The sequence below is a fragment of the Abramis brama genome (assembly GCF_963993115.1).
Source record: "Abramis brama genome assembly, chromosome: 21".
In the NCBI taxonomy this organism is placed as follows: Eukaryota; Metazoa; Chordata; class Actinopteri; order Cypriniformes; family Leuciscidae; genus Abramis; species Abramis brama.
Genome location: NC_139983.1, coordinates 32,887,076 through 32,908,242, shown reverse-complemented (window position 1 = coordinate 32,908,242; position 21,167 = coordinate 32,887,076). Strand labels below are relative to the sequence as shown.

The window sequence follows — 21,167 nt, the reverse complement described above, 5'->3', positions numbered from 1 at the left end:
ATGCTCTAACTGAGGGAAGGAGGTTGTTCCGCAAAATCTCGCAATACATGGCCCCGGTCATCCTCTCCTTAATACAGTGCAGTCGCCCTGTCCCATGTGCAGAAAAACACCCCCAAAGCATGATGCTACCACCCCCATGCTTCACAGTAGGGATGGTGTTCTTGGGATGGTACTCATCATTCTTCTTCCTCCAAACACGTTTAGTGGAATTATGACCAAAAAGTTCTATTTTGGTATCATCTGACCACAAGACTTTCTCCCATGACTCCTCTGGATCATCCAAATGGTCATTGGCAAACTTAAGACGGGCCTTGACATGTGCTGGTTTAAGCAGGGGAACCTTCCGTGCCATGCATGATTTCAAACCATGACGTCTTAGTGTATTACCAACAGTAACCTTGGAAACGGTGGTCCCAGCTCTTTTCAGGTCATTGACCAGCTCCTCCCGTGTAGTTCTGGGCTGATTTCTCACCTTTCTTAGGATCATTGAGACCCCACGAGGTGAGATCTTGCATGGAGCCCCAGTCCGAGGGAGATTGACAGTCATGTTTAGCTTCTTCCATTTTCTAATGATTGCTCCAACAGTGGACCTTTTTTCACCAAGCTGCTTGGCAATTTCCCCGTAGCCCTTTCCAGCCTTGTGGAGGTGTACAATTTTGTCTCTAGTGTCTTTGGACAGCTCTTTGGTCTTGGCCATGTTAGTAGTTGGATTCTTACTGATTGTATGGGGTGGACAGGTGTCTTTATGCAGCTAACGACCTCAAACAGGTGCATCTAATTTAGGATAATAAATGGAGTGGAGGTGGACATTTTAAAGGCAGACTAACAAGTCTTTGAGGGTCAGAATTCTAGCTGATAGACAGGTGTTCAAATACTTATTTGCAGCTGTATCATACAAATAAATAGTTAAAAAATCATACATTGTGATTTCTGGATTTTTTATTTTAGATTATGTCTCTCACAGTGGACATGCACCTACGATGACAATTTCAGACCCCTCCATGATTTCCAAGTGGGAGAACTTGCAAAATAGCAGGGTGTTCAAATACTTATTTTCCTCACTGTAGATATATTAAAACATTTTTTGGCTAAAACTTGAAGTAAAACAGAAAATAAGTACAGGTGCTGGTCATAAAATTAGAATATCATCAAAAAGTTGATTTATTTCAAGAATTCAACTTAACAGGTGAAACTAATATATTATATAGACTCATTACATGCAAAGTGAGATATTTCAAGCCTTTATTTGTTATAATTGTGATGATTATGGCTTACAGCTTATGAAACCCACAAAATCAAAATCCCAGAAAATTAGAATATTACATGAAATCACACAGTAATTACACAGTGATACCATGGTCATTGAACCAGGTTTTGGCAGTGTGGGCAGGTGCAAATCCTGTTGGAAAATGAAGTCAGCATCTCCATAAAGCTTGTCTGCTGAAGGAAGCATGAAGTGCTCTGGAAATGTCCTGGTAGACGGCTGCGTTGAGTGGACAGCACAGTGGACCAACACCAGCCGATGACATGGCTCCCCAAACCAACACAGACTGTGGAAACTTCACACTGGACTTCAAGCATCTTGGATTGTGTGCCTCTCCATTCTTCCTCCAGACTCTGGGACCTTGGTTTCCAAATGAGATGCAAAATTTGCTCTCATCAGAAAAGAGGACTTTGGTCCACTGTGCTTTATTAAATCCAGAGTCAACGCAGCCGTCTACCAGGACATTTCCAGAGCACTTCATGCTTCCTTCATTCTCCAGCAGGATTTGCACCTGCCCACACTGCCAAAAGAACCAAAACCTGGTTCAGTGACCATGGTATCACTGTGTAATTACTGTGTGATTTCATGTAATATTCTAATTTTCTGGGATTTTGATTTTGTGGGTTTCATAAGCTGTAAGCCATAATCATCACAATTATAACAAATAAAGGCTTGAAATATCTCACTTTGCATGTAATGAGTCTATATAATATATTAGTTTCACCTGTTAAGTTGAATTCTTGAAATAAATCAACTTTTTGATGATATTCTAATTTTATGACCAGCACCTGTATACTATCACTTAAAGTCCCCCTGCAATGAATAAGTCCCACTGAAGTGCCTTGATTCAAAGTGTTGACATTATTTCCACTGAAACAGGAAGAGAGGGCGGGGCATATCAATCAGCTCCTCCCCTTTTTAAAAATAGCCAATAGCGCTTAGTTTATATCACAGCTCGGCCAGAGCCGTTGAACTCCTTAAATCTGCTATTTCTTTCTAATTTCTAACCGTTCTCCTCATTATCTCCTCTATATCGCTTTAAAATACAGCATTCTGTGCAGAATTCAAATGGATCCGATACGTTTTCTGGTCTGATCACATGATCGGCTCTGTGTGTCAGGTCTCTGGACCGAAGAGGAGACTTAATTCGCCCCAATGGAAAGCATTTTTACGCCGTTTGAATCGTTCCCTATCTCCTATATAGTGCACTATGTGCCATTCACCAGGCAGAAAATAGTAAATGTGTGAACAAGTGACCGATTTTAGTCTATTTATAATGTAGGGGGCGGGGCTTCAGATTCTACAGAGCATTTGATTGGACAGAAAATCTGATCAAGCTGATGTGCACAGTGATGTCATCAAAATCATTGATCCATATTGGCAGAAGTGAGAGTTTTAAATCTTCTAAATGCAAATTTTGTCATTGTTTTGGAGCACACTACCTTATAGATAACAGTAAGACTAACATATTCATACTAAAAAACCCCCAAAAACATCAAGTTTGATTTCATGGGGACTTTAAAACTCCTCTTTGATAATCAAAATGTGAAAATAAGTTCTTAATGCCTTTAAAATAGCTTGAATGTAACTCGACACTCTTGCTTCATTTAGTATACGCGGACTAATGAATATGCAAATGAGTCCCGTCTCCACTCAATCAAAATAATGTAATATTCGCTACACAATAACAAGTGGAAATATTGGTTTAATTCAGCCATATATGTTTGAAACAGAAACTGATTCAGAAGAAGAAGAAGAAAAGTGAATTATACAGGCTCGTATACAAGTCGATGTATCAGAATTGTAATGCGTTTTACATACCGCTGATTATGATTAGCCTTGAATATGATTAGCCTTTTGCTTGACTATATTATCAATCAGCTAATAATGTGTTAGTAGTGTTACACAAACCATGTTCCCGTTCACCATCTCCTTCTAACAATCAGCATCCGTATAAACACTTTGAACATCATAGAAAGTAACTGTGGAAAAGCCCCGCCCACACGCGACGGGATTGGTCACATGTTTGTGACATCAGAAACACCAGCGATTTCAAAACGTGTTTTTGAGACTGTCTTTGGTCCACTGCAGCTTTAAGGAGAAAATACTCAGCAATAACTTATAAATTTGCACATGGTTTGTCTTAAAGCATATTAAAAAATAGACATATAAACATTAAAAACTTGATATCCATGGAAATAAAAAAAAATGCATTCAGAATTGAAATATTGTCCAGACGAATGAAACAGTAACTGTATCTGCTTTAGTTTTCTGAGACGTTCCCCATCACTCAAAGCCACAGAGTCACTTTTTAAAGTCCAGGAACATGCTTGAAATGCATTATATGGGTGTGACCGCTGAACGTGCTCATGTCTGGACGGCATGGAGTCTGGTGTGAAGCTGCTTTCTTCAGCATAATGATTTATGATGCCGTCTGTCTCTGGCTGAACTCCTGCTAACACAATAAGAGTCTGCCAGCTCTCCAGACCTCAGCACAATCAACCAAACCTCCAGGAGAAGTTTCCACAGCACACTCATGAACATCTCAAACTAACCAACCTATGCAACCCATTACCTTGTTTTTGTTACATGCTACCATGGTATTACTATGGTGTATTTTTAAATTGTATTATTTTTGGCATGTAGCATGGTGATGCATAAGTAAATCCTATGGTGTTTTTATTTTAATTTTTATTATTTTTGGTAATGCATAAGTAAAACCTATGGTTCTAAAATCCTATGTTTTTCAAAACCACATATGATATATATAATATTTGTGGAAGAGTAGGAGTTTTTTTTTTGGACAAGTAGCATTACTGTATATGCACTCACATTTGCAATGTAAAAAAATATTTATTCTGAGTTTTATCCGGGTTCGGTAGGGTTACCTTCTAACTAAAGCCCTATTCGGACGGGATTAACTTTACAAGGGTAGATGGAGTAATGCAATTTTACCACAGGACGTCTGGAATATTAATGGTATCATATTAATGATATTAATAATATTAATGTAATATAAATTATATCAATTCACACAGGATAATATTTCTCAGTAAAACTATCAGACGTGGGAGGGGTTATTAAACACATATAACCTATATTTATATATATAAAACAGTTATGTCCGGTCGAACGATGTATTAATGAACTTCAGATTGGATTGTGTTGGTAATAGGCACTAACGCTAAAACATGTTTCGTGCCTCTAACAAGTGCTGTCGATCTTCTCTCTGATCTGATGGTGTGTGTGAAACACTTGAGTTTTGCCACAGACTCGTCCCAGCGACTAGAACACAACTGATGCTTTATCAAGCGTCTCCATACTTGGAAAAAACGTGGAAAACTACTTTTTTTTTTACTTTACTTTACCCCACCTCTCCATGTTAAACTAGTCCTGTAGGGCTTAAAGCCCTATTCGGACGGGACTAGTGTAACGTGGAGAGGTCGGGTAAAGTAATGATTACCAGAGCTTCTCTGTGATTTTAGTCCCGTCCGAATGTGCATCTCAGTGATCATGTCGGACAATGTCAGTAAAGATTACGGCGACTTCTACCTTCAGTGAAAATGACCTCAGGTGATACTAATCCCGTACGAATAGACCCGCTGTAAATATTTATGTAAATATTTAGTCATTTCGTGTTTAAAAGTAGTTTTCCGCGGTTTTTCCAAGTATGGAGACACTTGAAAAAGCATCAGTTGTGTTCTAGTCGCTGGGACGAGTCTGTGGCAAAACTCAAGTGTTTCACACACACCATCAGATCAGAGAGAAGATCGACAGCACTTGTTAGAAGAACGAAACATCTTTTAGCGTTAGTGCCTATTACCAACACAATCCAATCTGAAGTTCATTAATACATCGTTCGACCGGACATAACTGTTTTATATATATATAAATATAGGTTATATGTGTTTGCGCACGTGATATCAGGAAGCAGCGTAACACACACATGACGACAGGAGTGACGGCGGTGTGTAAATCGAGTTACTCTCCCACTTCTGCTAGTTTACTGAGATCTCTTATCCAGTGCGAATTGGCCATTAATATTACAGACATCCTGTGGTGAAATTACACTACTCCATCTACCCTGGTAAAGTTAATCCCGTCCCAATAGGGCTTAAGAGTGTGTAGTTGTTGTGGACGTACCATGGTAGTTCTTCATATAGTAACAGAGTCTCTTCTGTGTGTGTGAGTAGATCAGATGTTGTAATCAGTTTTCCTCTGCTGATTTGGTAATCTGCATATGGTTGTCCGGAAGAGTTTGTAATGGTTGAAATGTCAATTCAGTTTACACAGACACACTCATCACACTCACCGTTATGTAAGTGGACATAAACAAACTCTCTAATGTCATGATGAAAACATGATGGCCAAAAATGAAGATTCTGTCATTATTTATTCACCCTCATGTCTTTCTAAACATGTGTGTGGTTGTTTTGCATATTTAAAGGGGTCCCATCATGCTATTTTCCATGATCCTCTCTCTTTAGTGTGTAATGTTGCTGTTTGATCATGAAAAAGCTCCAGTTCTTCTCTATATCAGTGTCAGTGTTTCTGAACTCCTGAAACGCCTCCATTGTAGTCTCGAGTTTCTTCCGGGAACGAACACGTCACAATATTCCTAATTTAAATAATTAATACGCAGAATAAATGGGTGGGGCCTGGTCGAGTTAGTTAGTAGTGTGTTAAACTGGCGGTTATGGTAAGGGGCGGGACATTTCAGAGCGTTACTGACAGACTGGGAAGAGAGGAGCTGCAACAATGGAGAATATGAGGAAAATAATCAACATTCAAGCAGGAAAACCTGTTCTAGTAGAGCCTAAAACATCATTAAGACTTTGTAAAAGGGTATAATATATCCTCTTTAAAGATTAATTTTATCACTCAAAGCATCATACGACTTCAGAAGACTTGAAATATAGTGAGTGACTTTTATGGTCCACTGTTATGATGCTTTTATGGTGTTTTTGTCCTCTTTCGGGCTTTACAGTCATGATCACCGTGAACTTTCATATGAGAAAGAGCCACATGAACATTTTTCAACATTCTCTTTTGTTAAGAAAAACGTGTTTGAGACGGCATGAGTTATTTTATATGTCATGCTGTTCCTTAATCATATTCTGTTGTGTTTTCTGTTTAAAACATGACAGAAATATATAATGACATCATATTTCATTACAAATAATATTCAAATAATACAAATAATATTTAATGACATTTTTTATTATTATTGGATAAACTGTTCCTTGAAGTGCTTTTACTTCTTCAAATCATCATTACTGTTATTAGTCAAATTACACCTTAATTCAGCATTTGTTTGCAATAGTTATTTCCATCATTAACCATTATCATTGTTATCACTGTCAATCATTTAAATCGTTATGATCAGTATCAATCATTCAGGCTTTAGGTTATGTTGATTAAAGTTAATTCTTTAAGCATCAGCGCCACCTGCTGGATGACATCAAGTAACAGTCCATAGATCTTCTGTCTGAACATTACACTTATTAATCATTTTTAATGATTATTAATTTTTATTGATTTATTTACTTACCTACCTCTGCCTAAGAAACCCTAACCAACCAAAGGTGGTGATTATAAAAGACATCATCACATTAAATAGACATTTCTTCTTTTTTACTTATTTATTCTCTCTCTTGTTGTTTAGTTTGACATGTTCATTCCTCTAATGAGCTGATTATGTGTGTTTTGGCTGTTAGTTTTCATGTCTTGTTTCGTCAGGTTTTCCTGTATTTTTCTGGATATAATTAAACCCAACGGACTGAGATGAATTTGTAGCATCAGCACATGAATCTGACAGCTTTAATGAATCATCCGTATGCAAGAACCTAGAGATGGACACATTCAGAGTTTCTTTTTTCAGTACTTTTTCTAGCAGAAGTTTCACGACTACAACTGACGAAAAAATGTTGCAATATGGCAAATCAACCACTGTCATAATTATCATCAAACTGATGATATGAGAGGGTTTTAGATTATTCAAGCTAAACGGGGAAGGATAACAGATGGTTTTAGATGTTGTTTTATGCACAGAAACTTGCTGACCAGATTTGCTCGGAGTTTGACGGTCTGTATTGGTAAAGCTTGGTACTTATGGTCTCATTTAACATACGAGCTGTCAGCACAGATGCATCCTGGGAGGTTTGGAAATGATGTTAATCTAAATGATCTATAATGCATGTGGACAGTGATATCATCTCATTTGAGTGACAGCTCAGATTGATCCAGATGCCACTGTTGTGTATAAAAAGAGCTTGTTAAAAAGAAAAACATCATATTCATATGAGCTCATAATGAGGATATCAGGTTAATCTTTCATCCAGCCGAGGTCTGAAATCATCACTGACTCCATCAGTCGCCGCTGATATAATCATCTGTGCATCGTTTCCGGATTGGGAAATAGATGACAGAGAAATTGAAGGATATTAGCTATTAAAATTTTAATAGTAAATGGCATTTTTCAGGTTACTACAGAAACAGCATCATTCAACTCTCATTTTGAAAAATAAAGACGGTTCTCTTAAATACAATACACAACAAACTGAGCTTCCACTTTCTACAGATTTTCTATAATTTCCACTCCAGCCTGATTCATTTTACACCATGAATACAGACAGGCTTTACAAATAAACAAAGTCCAACAAAACCTTGTAAGACAAAAGAATTAAATAAAAGTTACACATTTTCGGTCGACGTTTTATTAGAAAATACTATTTCAGTCTTTCTATTTCAAAATTTCACATTTGGTTGTGTTAAAAAAAATTGTTAATGTTAAAGTAAATTAAAATAAGAAATCTTGGCGAAAATGAAATTATTGTATGAAATTATAGATGTTTTTTCACTTAACACTGATTTTAAGTAACTAAAGTGTTATGTTTTTAGTTTTAGTTGACTAAAATAACCCTGGTTGATGCTGCACATAAATGCCACTGCTGTTTAATGTTTCAAAATGACGCTCACTGCATTCGACCAGCAGAGTTTAATTCTTTGATTCATCCCCACAGGCGCCCTTTTGCATTTTTTTAGGCCCATTTCAAAGAAACATTTGGAGAATAAACATTTGAATAAACAATTTAATGCTCACTGCGCCCTCTTGTGGTCTCAGGAGACAAGCCAAAAGATTTTTCCCCCTAACTGAAATTATGGCTTTTAAATTCTAATACAATTCAAACATTAATAATATTTAAGTATAAAATTCGAATTTAGTTTTTCAGCCATTTTGACAGCCCTAATCTTTTATATTTACAATGTAACTCATATTTTGCTCTTCATAGTCCATATTTATAGTCATTCTATCTCTTTAACCAGAACTATTGTTACAATCACAAACGAAAACAAAAACAGCATTCAGTCTTCATCCCTCAGCTAAAATTAAACGATACAAAAACCGCCAGTAGGTGGCTGCAAATCATTGTCGTAACGAGTTAGCCATTGAATCATTCAGTGAAACCATTCGTTGATTAATTAAGGGACAAAGCAGAACACAAAGTGAGTCGTCGAGTCATTCATTAGAACGATTCGTTAAAAAGCATGGATTCATTCAGTAACAAAACCGAAACAATGTTGCTCAGAGACACGCACATTTTCGTTGGCAAAATAGAGGAAAAAGAGAAAATATTGTGTCTAAAATGTAAGTCGCCTAATAGCCTATTAACTTTTTGTTTATTGTTGTATAAAATCAATATCACATTTGCAAATGTGCTGATATTCGGGAAAAATGCACTTTTGCTTGTTTGGTACTGCTTATAAAACAATAACTTATACGGAGACATTTTTTTGCACCATATCTTGGATTATGGATTAATTTTTATTAGGGATGAACTGATTTGAAAATTTTGACCAATAACCGATAATTCTTTATATTTGAAAGCCAATAACCGATATATTAATAAATTAATAAACCGATACATCTAAATCCACATTTTTATGTAATTTTTGAGAGCCTGATTACAAAAACAGAAGTCTCACCATTAAAATCCATGTTCCAAACACACAACTATGATGTTCTCATTATAATTTTATGTAGCCGATATGACAGACTTGCGCTGCATGTTGCACTGAACTGTATTTTCCTTTTTTGAAGTGATTCCAATCATATTTCAAGCAATTCATAATCATCATGATGAACAGTGCGCATCTGAAGTGTCTCAGCTGAAGGACATAATCCATTATTTATCAGCTTTAATATATCGGCCAAATTTTCTTATCGGGCCGATAACTATAACATTAATGAACCGATATCAGCCGATACCGATATGGTGGCCGATATATTGTGCATCTCTAATTTGAATGAACTTTGGTGGCATTTTTGGCCTAATCCCACGTTAATTTCAGACCCTGGTGTGTGTGTGCTGCGGGTGACGAGGCTTTTTTCCCTTCAGTTGCGAGGCCCGTTTCAAGCGAAACGAGTTAAACATGGCGAAGGCCACTACTGTTCGTCCCACACGTGCATGTGAGGCTGCAGGTCTCCGGATGGTGGAGAGAAAGAAAACAAAAAGTCTTCTATTGATCCTTAGAAGGTAAAAGCATAAACGACTCCAACCACTACGATGTTGCCGATGGTGGCGATGATGGCGATCCAAAGCCAGACGGCGTCGCTGGACACGCGCTGCTCCTCCTGCGGTGTCGGCGCGGAGGGAGCCGGCGCTGCGTTCACACTCGCGGTCGAGTTGAAGAGCGAGTGCTCTGTGCTGCAGTCGTTCACCGGAGACGCATCCATGAAAGCGCCGCTCATCATCGGAAGCTGAAAGACAGAGTTGAGCAATGTCACGCTTTACATGAGACCTGAACTGAGCTGGACGATGACATCACTGTTTTATCTAGAGCTGCTATAAATATAAATAAACTAAATCAATAACGTTTTTTTTAAGGTATGCGTAAGGTTTTCAACAAGGTTTTTACGTAGATTTTTCAACTATGTTGGGTGACTGCGGTGGCTTGGGTGGTTGCTATGCAGTTGCTAGGGTGTTCCTATGTGGGCGTTCCTTTAATGCAAGGAATATGATTTTTTCACCTGTTTTGCTGAAGTTTGATCTAGAGATGCACCGATAGATCGGCCAATAATCGGTATCGGCCAATAAAAGCAATTATTTTCACCATTGGCCGATTGTTTAAAAACAACCAATGATGAGGGCTGATTAGATCCTGTCAATCAAAACGGGATGGAAAAACATTTATTTGAGTCATTTCTATGTCTGAAACTAAATACCAGTCGAATATAATAGCTCTGTTTTAGTGTTAATTTTAACCTCTAATATTATAGTAATGCACCAAATGAGAGGGTTCCCAGTAAAGTTTACAGCGTTATTTTGTAGAGTTTTTATTCTTTAAGAAAATCAAACTATCGGTAGATATCATTCTGAATAATCGGTTTCGGTATCTGCAGAGAAATTTAGCATCGGATGCATCTTTACTTTGATCACATCACTAAACCTAGGTGTTTTTTTTATATCACAATTCTGACTTTTATCAATTATCTTGTAAAATGTTTTATTCTGTGGCTATTAAATGCAATCATTATTTATTGATGGTGATACTTGCCTTAGCAAACACCACAAATAACATTGTTGGGTTTGTCATTTGTATTGCATGTGAGGAATATATTTATACTATGGAAGCTGGTTTCTGGCTGTGGCAGATAATAAAATTGCGACATTTTATCTCACAATTGAGAATTTAAATCTCGCAGTTCTGACTTTATTTCTCACAATTGCGACTTTATAGCATGCAATTCTGACTTTATATCATGCAATTCTGTCGTAAACTTGTGAGGTAATTATGAGGTAAAAAAATCACATATTTTTTATTCTTTGGCGGAAACAAGCTTCCATATTAAACAGCCTGACGCTGATGAGTCAAACCATGTGTTGAACCATCAAAGCACATCAACATGAAAATGTTCAAATTCGAGCAGAATGTAGTTGTTCTGTCAGACAATGTTTCCCAGAGCATCTTCATGTCTGTTTTGAATGGCACCGTTAGGGAGAACTGTCTCATGACAACTGTTGCTCATGAGAAGCGTGTCTGTGGCCTCGAGTGTGTTTTCACACACAAGCACGCGAGTCCTGCAGAGGGAACTGGGGCTTAATTAATGTGCCATAAATATTTAGGAAGAGAGAAGTTAGAGTGATTTATTGGTTGAGACAATCAAAGCCCAACAGCACAGGTTGCTGGAGTGATAAAAAAGCTTCTTTCCCATTTCTACTGTACGTACAGTATGATGCTTCTGAGAAAGCAAGATCTGATAAAATGTAAATGTGTACCTTGAATGCAATGTAAGTCGCTTTGGATAAAAGCATCTGCCAAATGCATAAATATAAATGTAAATGTAAAAGCCTTTCCACCTTGGCTAAATAAATACCACACACGTAATAACCACAGGTGCTTCATCCTATAGAGAGAGGAGGTTTGACTGGTTATTATGTCTCCTGCTGGTAGATAGCTGTAACTACACCATGTGCTTCAATATTTAAATGCATTTTTGAAAAGTAATATTCATTTCATTAGGAGTAAAACTTTTTAATGAAGCAAGCGTTGCATATGCTAAGCAAGTCAATATTAAATGTAACCACTCAAAACCTCACAATACTATAGAGTTCAACAGTCGATAACTTATAAACCTTTAAAGACAGCCTTACTGAGGTTGTTAATCGATGGTATTTGCCTTTGTTGAAGCCGTCTGTTTGCATTATATCAAATTATTTTTTTTAAATATTCCTGTTTAACCGAGGAATTTCTGGAGAAAACTACATTACCCATGATGCAGTACAGAAAATTCCACCAATCAGAGTGGTGGCAAGGAAATCTCTCCTAAAGAGCTGTCTATCTGCATATTTTGCAATAAACTTAAAACATAGTTTCTATACTCAACAAATTTAGTCATTTTTAATGCTTCATGGGTCTTTCCCTCATTAATGCTGTTGAGCACACAGTCTTGGTTTTCTGTCCGATTTTCAAATACTTTTGTGTTTTAAAGGCACACTATGCAGTCTCCATTTTTCTCAAACAGCGCCCTCTAGAGTCGCTGTGGAGTACTTGTATTTAACATTACTGTCGTAAATGCCACTCACGCAGAGCCGTCTCTGCACTCTTCCGACCGCGCTTTCTTTGTTTTCTTCGTCGACTCTATTATGATTCACGTCTGAAATGCGTGCTAGCGTCTTCCATAGAGTCTGCTTCATATGTTGTTGATGTATGTGATGTCGTGCCGTAAAGCAAGCCGTGATTCTCACGAGATTTGTCGGGGCGCCACCTCTCAAACCTGCATTGCTGGTTTTGCCAGCGACGTCCCCCCCTGCTTTGCTATCGGGATGATTCGCTCTACTACGAGTTTGTTTACCATCGAAATGATTTCGAAGCTGTTATATTAAGGTACAAATCTTGCATAGTGTGCCTTTAAATCAAGTTTGTAATGTTGTGATTCACCTTGTAGCTGGTTGGTTTGGTTCATGGTTTTAAACGCTTTAACAAAAAAAAAGAAAGCTTTTTAAAAAGCTCTATGGGAAAAATGAATGGAAAAAATAGTTTCAGAACCAGCGCTGGTGAAAAAGCACTCAGTTATTTTGAAAGGTCAGACTGTAGAAGTGTAGTATTGATGAGCGATACACAAACTCTGCTCATTTGTCTCATGTTAATGTTGAGACGCTTCTGTGTTTACACCTCACAGTGGACGTGAACGTTCACCTCGCTGCGCACGGCACTGTCTGTACTTTATTGATTCTACCAGACGATCAATAAATGCATGAGTAAATAAATCCAAACCACTATCGCTTTGCTCGTGAAGGACGGTAACTGGTGAGGTTAAAATGTGTAAATAATAAATTATTCGAAGGTGAATAAATTATGACAGAATGTTTATTTATGGATGAACTAACCCTTAAGAAAGTTGTGTTTGTAGTACTTGAGAAAAATCAACAAGTATTTATGTATATTTTATACGTATTTGCATGGAAATGTGACTGTCTGAAGCTTATATTTATATACAAACTACTATGGATTTGTGTATTTCATCAGAACAGTTAATTATTGTTAACTAAAAGCATTAAAAAAAGTTTTGCAAAATTACAAACTAATGTGTTTTCTTTTTAAGCATGCATTATTAATAAAACTAACAATATTTTATTCATGCACAACTGTAAGAAATAGAGATGGAGATTCAACATTAAAACCTGTTCTTTATAAAACACACCCACTCACAGTTTTATAATGTAATTTCAAAATTTAAGCCTTTAAAGCTGGAATAGAAATGTAACTCGCACATGACGGACAGACGGCAGTGGAAAGAGCTTTGAACAAAAGCCTCATTACAGCCGTATGAAAAATACATTTATTTCAGAGGTGCCGTCACTATTCAGCTCTTAATGTGAATTAAATCCACACACCATTCAGCTCTCCATCATGCTAATGAGCTTTTCCAATATAATTGACCTACTTTTGTACTGAATTACTCGAGTGGAAAATACAGCAGCCCCAAAAAGTATGTGGACACTGAAGTCACATTTAATGTCTGAATGTATTAGAGAAATATATCAAAGAAAGTGTTTAAGAGTGACTCAAGTGGCCACTGTATATGTTGCATCATGACTTTACTTAAAGAATATGCACATTAGTTCTGCCTTATGTAAATGAGTTTAAACCTCTCAAACCTGTTATCCTCTCTAATGTGTTTTGACCAAGATGCTGCTGTGACTTTCAGGAGAACATTAGCCTGTGGCGTAAAGAAGTGGACAGGGATGTGATGGAAAGCCTTGAGCAGGTGTCGTGTTCTCCTGCATGAGCTCTTAGCAAACACACACACACTAAACCTGATTCCCAGTGTCATGCTCAGATACGACTGAGCCTTTGTTTCAGGGGGAAACGGTCATTTCAGGGCAGCGAGACCTGGACAGAACATGCAGTGACGTGTAAGAGCGTATAACACTACGGCTGATAGAATGCTAGCATAAAGAGGACCTATTATGCCCTTTTAAGGCTTTGGGACGCTATTTTAACGATCTAAGCACATGGTCTAAAGCGCAGTGCGCAAGTGTACTTAGGTCATGTCCGAATCCACTTTTGCTAGTTTAACGACGGGAAAAATGGTTGGCGCTCCCGGTGCATGATCTAAAAGGGTTGTTCCTATTCTCTTAATGAGGGTGTGTTTTGGGATTTATGTGCGTTAAACCAATCAGAGTCTCATCTCCCATTCCCTTTAAATGCCAGTTGCGCTCGCGCCATGGCAGATTCGCTATTTACATGACGGAATTTGATAGTAGAAAGACCGAAGCCGTCTCCAGAGCGCAAACGGATCTGCCCGTGCGCGAGGTAAAAGTGCGCAAGCAGAACATCTACAGGACAAGCCGGATTCACCATATCTTTATGTACACAATAATAATCTTTCACATTGTAATCATTTTAATTTTAATATTTGGCATGTTTGTGTGCTGCTGTGTGTCCCTGTGTGTGTAATAAGCAGAGTGTGTGTAATAAGCAGAGTGTACGCGTGTTGTGGACCCGCCTATAGGTGCACATTTCTAACGCGCTCTTTAAATAACAAAAATTGCGCCATTGACTTTAGAGCAGGTTTCAGTTGGTCAATGGCTCAGTCTATTTCAGTTGCTTCAAAATAGCAATGCGCCAACAATGCGCCAGAACACACACCTGGTTTTCAGACCAGCAGCCCATGGGCGCACAAATGCATTTACTATTTAAACAACGTGGCGCAGGACATGAAAATGATAACTGCGTCGGGCTGAAACTAGCAAAAAACACTTGCATTGCGCTTGGCGCTGCATTGCTCCGGGTGTATGATAGGGCCCTTTATGTTTTAGGCTCTACTAGAACAGGTTTTCCTGCCTGAATGTTGATTATTCTCCTCATATTCTCCATTGTTGCAGCTCCTCTCTTCCCAGTCTGTCAGTAACGCTCTGTTTACTTCCTGTCTCTATGAAGCCCCTCCTTCTGAAAAGCACACTGTGCTCTGATTGGTCGGCTGGATCAGTGTGTTGTGATTGGTCGAGCGCTTTGAGTGTGTTTGGGAAATGTCCCGCCCCTTTCCATAACCGCCAGTTTAACACACTACTAACTAACTCAACCAGGCCCCGCCCCTTTATTCTGCGTATGAATTATTTAAATGAGGAATATTGTGACGTGTTCGTTCCCGGAAGAAACTCGAGACTACAATGTTGTTTCAGGGAGTTCAGGAAAGTTGATAAAACTTTGTGCATTTTAATTGTACAGTCTTTCTCTTCGGGGAAAATAAGAGCACTTTAGGCTCATCTTTTTCATCATCTGTGATTGGAAAGCCATTATTACGGCAATTTCATTTGCAGAAGGTGTAGTTTTCAACCTCACTTGATCAACAGCAGGATCTCCAGTGAGGCGTTGTGATGTTTGTGACAGGAGACTAGAGCGGGGAAGTGGAAGAGATGGAAACAGACCTCAAGCCACAACATGACCGACTTCCACTACAAGAGGAAACGAGGTTTGAGGGTAAAAGTGATATTTTCTTGAAAATCACATCAGCTCAGTCAGACAGAGGCCATGCGACACATCTGTGAAGCATCAGGAACTTTTCCAGGGAATAAGATCAGTTTCAGAGCTTCATGCAGATGTGGTTTATCCTTCGAATATGGCAGAGATCAGTTCTGATAGTCGTGCTTGTTTAATAGGGCTGGGTAAAAAATATCGATTTCTCGATTTTAATCGATTCTCATTTTTACGAACCGATATTGATTCTTAAATCCCAATAATCGATTAGTCATGCTGTTTTCAGTTGATGAATGAATGGAACATTGTAGCGCGCATCCCATCCAATAAATCGTAATAATCTTTGTGCTTTGTTACTATTGATATGAAACAAAGTCTCAGATTTCAAATTACGTCAAATTATTGTAATTAATTACAATAAACCGCTTTACCGTTTTGTCGCTGTGGCGTGAGATCGCTCTGGCTCAGCTCAAGAGAAGCACATGATCTTCTCTTCTGCCTTAATAACACCAGTTACAGCGCGAAATAAACATGAATGAGCATCTGAAAGTGTGTTAAAAGATAACTTATCGAAGTCCGTATCATGTGACATGGAATCGCTCAATCAGTGTTTCAACCGTGGAAAGACGTCAGTAAAACAGCTTGTAAACAATGTCATGTAACGTCACATTTACCTCAGAAAAACCATATCCAGTGACCATAAACTCGTTAGTCAGCTAGAAAAATTAACTCTAGAGAGGAGCATTTTGCTTAATATAAGGACCATATTACATATTCATTATAATGTTTAATGTTCTTCAATATTTAATGCATATTTGAATGAATCTGGCAAGTTTTTATGACAGCCACCATTTCAATGTTTATATTTCATATAACTTTATTATTATAAAAATAAATAAAAGTGTAATTTAAGTGTTTGTATACAAATCAGTTAATTTTTCCTTCAATATTATAGTAGGCTAATGAAGCCTATAGGCTACAACTGACTCCCATAGTTTACAGCATTAGTTAAAAGATTTGCTTTCCTTGAGGAAATTTGCCATGTATTGTACCTGATATCCAAAATAATCAATATTGAATTGAATCGATTCGGAATCGAATCGAATTGCAAGCTTGTGAATCTAAATCGAATTGAATTGTGGAATTTGTGTCAATACCCAGCCCTATTGTTTAATATGCTTATGTTTTCAAGAATTTCTTTTTTATATCCTGTGCATCATCAGTGAAAACGGAGGATAAGTTGAACACTTTTGTCAGTGTTGCTGCACTTTTCATTGGCTCAAAATTGCTAGAAAAGCATTTTTCAACTGAATTATGCGCTAGATTTTACTCACGTAATCTTTTAACATCATGAAATATATGCAGCCCGCTGAAAAACTAATTATTCAATTGGGAAATTGATGGGATGGTTAAAAGTGTCTCAATGGCAGGTCAATGAAAAATATCTGCCAAATAGGACAGTCTTAAAAGGAAAGATTAGATGAATCCTGAAGTAGACCGGCACACGACTCAACAACAAGAACCCGTGAAGCTCATATCTATGAATGTTCTATCCATTATTCATGTGTGTGAATGAAAAGCGTCTGACGTTGTGGGAAGGTCTGCTGTGAATCTGATGTTTCGCCGCCGTGACTCGACAGAGCTCTCGCTGATTCTATTAACTCCACAATCGTATGAATCAGAGGAGAGGAATATGATGGGAATAATAACTCCATTTCCTGCTGGCCTATAATGACTCTATTTCCTTCAGTTTGTCATTATGGGATGCTTTTACAGGCGTTAGTGCGCAGGTAATTTACCGCTCAATTTACCGCTTCTCAGATGAGATCTCAGTAATGTCTCAATGCTCAGATTTACTCGAGATACCAAAGTCAGAAAATTCAGACTTCTCAATATGAGCTTGAATATTCCTCATTACAGGATCTGAACTGCTCTCCAAATTAATTTTATAGCTCTATACTCTTACTGTATGACAATTATTGACTCATTTGTGACTGTTTTTTTAAAAAAGTTTAAAATTTGCATATAGTAAATGTAGTAAAACAAATACTATCATGATAAAGATTTAAAATTAATTTAAAAATTTAATTTTGCATTACATTAATGAGAATTTGGGTGTAAAAATGCTTAATTTTGTATAAAAATAATGACATAAATGAATACATATAAAAGCATTTTTAATAATATAAACAGTAAACATTATAAATAGGGTTTAAAAAGTCTTAATTCGCCCCTTAAACAAATTAAGGTCTTAAATCAGAGCAGAAAATCTTATGGCATTATTGAAGTTTTGTCATTAAATGTTGCATGCTGAATTGCATTGCAGTTATTTTTCCAGAACAAATATCTAAACATTTTTATATCAAGATACATTTACGTGAGATGCAAATGTAAAATGAGTTTTTGTAAAAAAAAAAAAAAAAATTTAACTTTTGTTTATTTTTAATAAATTATGTGCGTTTATGCTTAAAACATGAACAAATCCAGTATATTATTCTGTTAATGAGTTATGAAAACTTCGTTTTGAATTAAGCTGTTTTATTTTATTTTATTTGTTCTTGTTTTAATCACAAACTCGCTCCATTTTGACCAATTTCACAGAGAACAAGACTTTATATGTCATGTAATTTTGCATCTCCAATAAATATATTTTGATTTAAGAATCTTTAGACATTTGTAATGGAAAACAAGACAGACATACTGAGGAAGAACAGCACTTTTGAGCAGTATGCTCAGAAGGAACAGTAAATTATAAATTATAAAATAGTTATTTCAATATTCTAGTGGATGGAAGGTATTCAAGTTACTGTTTTTTTTTTTTTTTTTTGTAAAATGAATGAAAAAGTAATGGATATCTGTTGGAAGTTGTTGTTTTCAAACTCTGAAGTGTTGCTCATACAACTCGTGTTTCTCCCTAGACGTTTACATTTATGTAACTTATTGACCTATATATTGTGTTTTCATTCTGTTTATTCCTTAAGTTTACTTTATCGGTCTTAAAAAGGTCTAAGTTTACCGTAATAAACACAAACCAAAAATCTTCTGGGGTAAAAAAATAAATAAATACCTCAGATGTGATACAGTTTTTTTTAAATCTTTTTAAAATTTTATTTACCATGGTATTTACATTTCATATGTTAATGTAGTGTTTGTGATATGAGCTTCTAGCCAAATAAAGTATAAATGAGGCCTTGAGTGCTTATGTAATGAATGTGGACGGTGTAAAATGAGATGTAAAATCAAACCTCAGGTGCTTTTAGCTCGAAGTAAACAGTCTCCAAACATCACGCCACTGAAATACAATTCATAAATTACTAAAGCAAGCAACTCCTGTTCTCATGGCACTCCGTTCTCATTTTTCAGCCGCTGGATTCATGGTCAGCTCATAAATAAACTTGACAGCATGAAATGCATCAGTTTACATGACCCCTACATTACTGTACACTGTACAGTGACCGCAAGGCGAATTAATAATGTATGAATGCCATTGCATTAGATCATTTACTCATTTGGAAGCATGAACGGACTTTGCAATTGAAACATTTGACAAAAAGAAAGTTATTTTTATTTTGAAATGCTAAAATAAAATTTTAGTTTTGAAAATAAAGACATATTTATAAGTGTCCATATATTTCAGATTTCAGTTGAAGCACTTAAATGAATATGTTTAACCTATAAATAAATGAAATAAGTGAAAAGTAAATTTAACCTAAATAAATTAAATAATTTTAAGTGAAACACTAAACTTACTAACTGGAAATAAATAAAATTACTAAACATAACTAGATACAAAATTAAAGGTGAAATATAAATAAATTTAACCCAAATAAAATGTTATAATTTCTAGTTGAATCACTAAGTTTGCTAACTAAAAATTAAAACTGAATTTTTTTTTACCTAAATAAATGTAATAAGTTTAAGTTGAAGCATTAAAATACTAACTGGAAATAAAAATAAAAATTAAAACTGAAATAAAAATAAATGTAACTTTAAATGTAATTAAATATATTTTTTAAACTAATAAAAAAAAGAAATAAAAAAAGAAAGAAAATAGAATAAACCTGAAATTATAAAAAATAAAACCTGATTCAAAATAGTAATAACAACTATAATAGTAAATAAAAAACTAAAAAAACTAAAATAACACTTTTCCAAGATTTTTAAAATTAAGATTTAAATTGCTTTTTAAATTTCCAAAATAATTACACAGAAATGGCAAGTAATGCACTGAATTAAACATGCCATTTTGTAGTAGAAAGACTGAAATAGCATTTTCTTGTGAAACACTAATGTTTTTATATGCTTTCATTCCCTGATGTTGTTGTTTAGCACATGCACTTTCTGATTAAAGTGTGGAACAGTGATTGTGTTGTGTGTTGTGTGTTGTGTGCCGCTGGTGCTGGCGGTGGTAAACAAGCACAGAGGAAAGTGACACTGAGGGTCACTGGTGCCACGCTGATGCCTGCTGATGCCCCGCTGGTGCCCGCTGATGCCCCGCTGGTGCCCGCCGGGGCCGAACTGACACCAAGATTCACTCCTGCCGCGTGAAACGTGAGCGCTGGCGCTGCGAGACACGCTCTGAGTGATGGTGCTGGAGAGCTGTGATTACTCAGCACCTGCTGTCCGCTCGTGTTGCTGAACTGCCTCATGGGAGTCGAGTTTATTTCTGCACGTCTCAAAGAGTTTGTGAACAATAGCGTTTATCACTGCATTCAATTCATGAGTCATTTTTCCTCCAGTGGGGTGATGGAGTGTGTCACACTCGTCTGCAATCACTCCTGTGTTATCGTCTCATTCATAAAGTCATCGGGAGAACGATAGGTGCATTTGTTTAACCGCGTCTGACGTGCATTTCAACGGTCAATCTCACATCTCTCTTTTAGTCCAAACGCCTGAAGTGTCTAAAAATGAGCATTTCTCTTCTAGCGTTTACTCGTTCACACTCTCTGTCCACACTGTGACGGACGTGGAAAAATCACTTTTAACTTTAAAGGCACACTGTGAAGGAATTGTGTTTTTGTCAAACAGCGACCCCTAGAGTCGCTATGGAATACTTGCACTGTCGTAAATACCCCTCCACCCCCCACCTCCCACCCTACACCGGTACCTGCATCGGGCATGGAATAGGCAGAGATAGACTCCGAAGACATGATTATTGCAATTTATCATAATAGTTTGCAAATTGTGCTCGTTTACACTATTTACAACCTCTAGGTTAGGCTTATTTATGTCCTGATAATTATGTGAGATATTAAAAACTGTTCTCATGATAATCGCAAGAATCAACGTCAACAGCGTCGTCTGATATCCCTCAGGACTACGTGATAATACACCTCACAACACCTGAGGTCAGCTGGCAAACTAGTTCGTGAGGCAAGCTAGGCAATAAAACATAACGCAAAAAACACGTAAGAGAAAC

At 36.9% G+C, this 21,167-nt stretch overlaps 1 protein-coding gene across 1 annotated transcript in view; it reads right to left on the bottom strand.

Annotated features, from left to right (window-relative positions):
* Positions 1–7,594: 7,594 nt before the first annotated feature.
* LOC311071869 (uncharacterized protein C14orf132) overlaps positions 7,595–21,167 on the bottom strand; it is a 14,970-nt gene continuing 1,397 nt past the window's right edge. Inside the window, exon 2 of the mRNA XM_084096448.1 lies at positions 7,595–10,025. Within this exon, the coding sequence (XP_083952574.1) occupies positions 9,795–10,025 (231 nt within the window). The 3' untranslated portion in view covers positions 7,595–9,794. The remainder of the gene's footprint in view (positions 10,026–21,167) is intronic.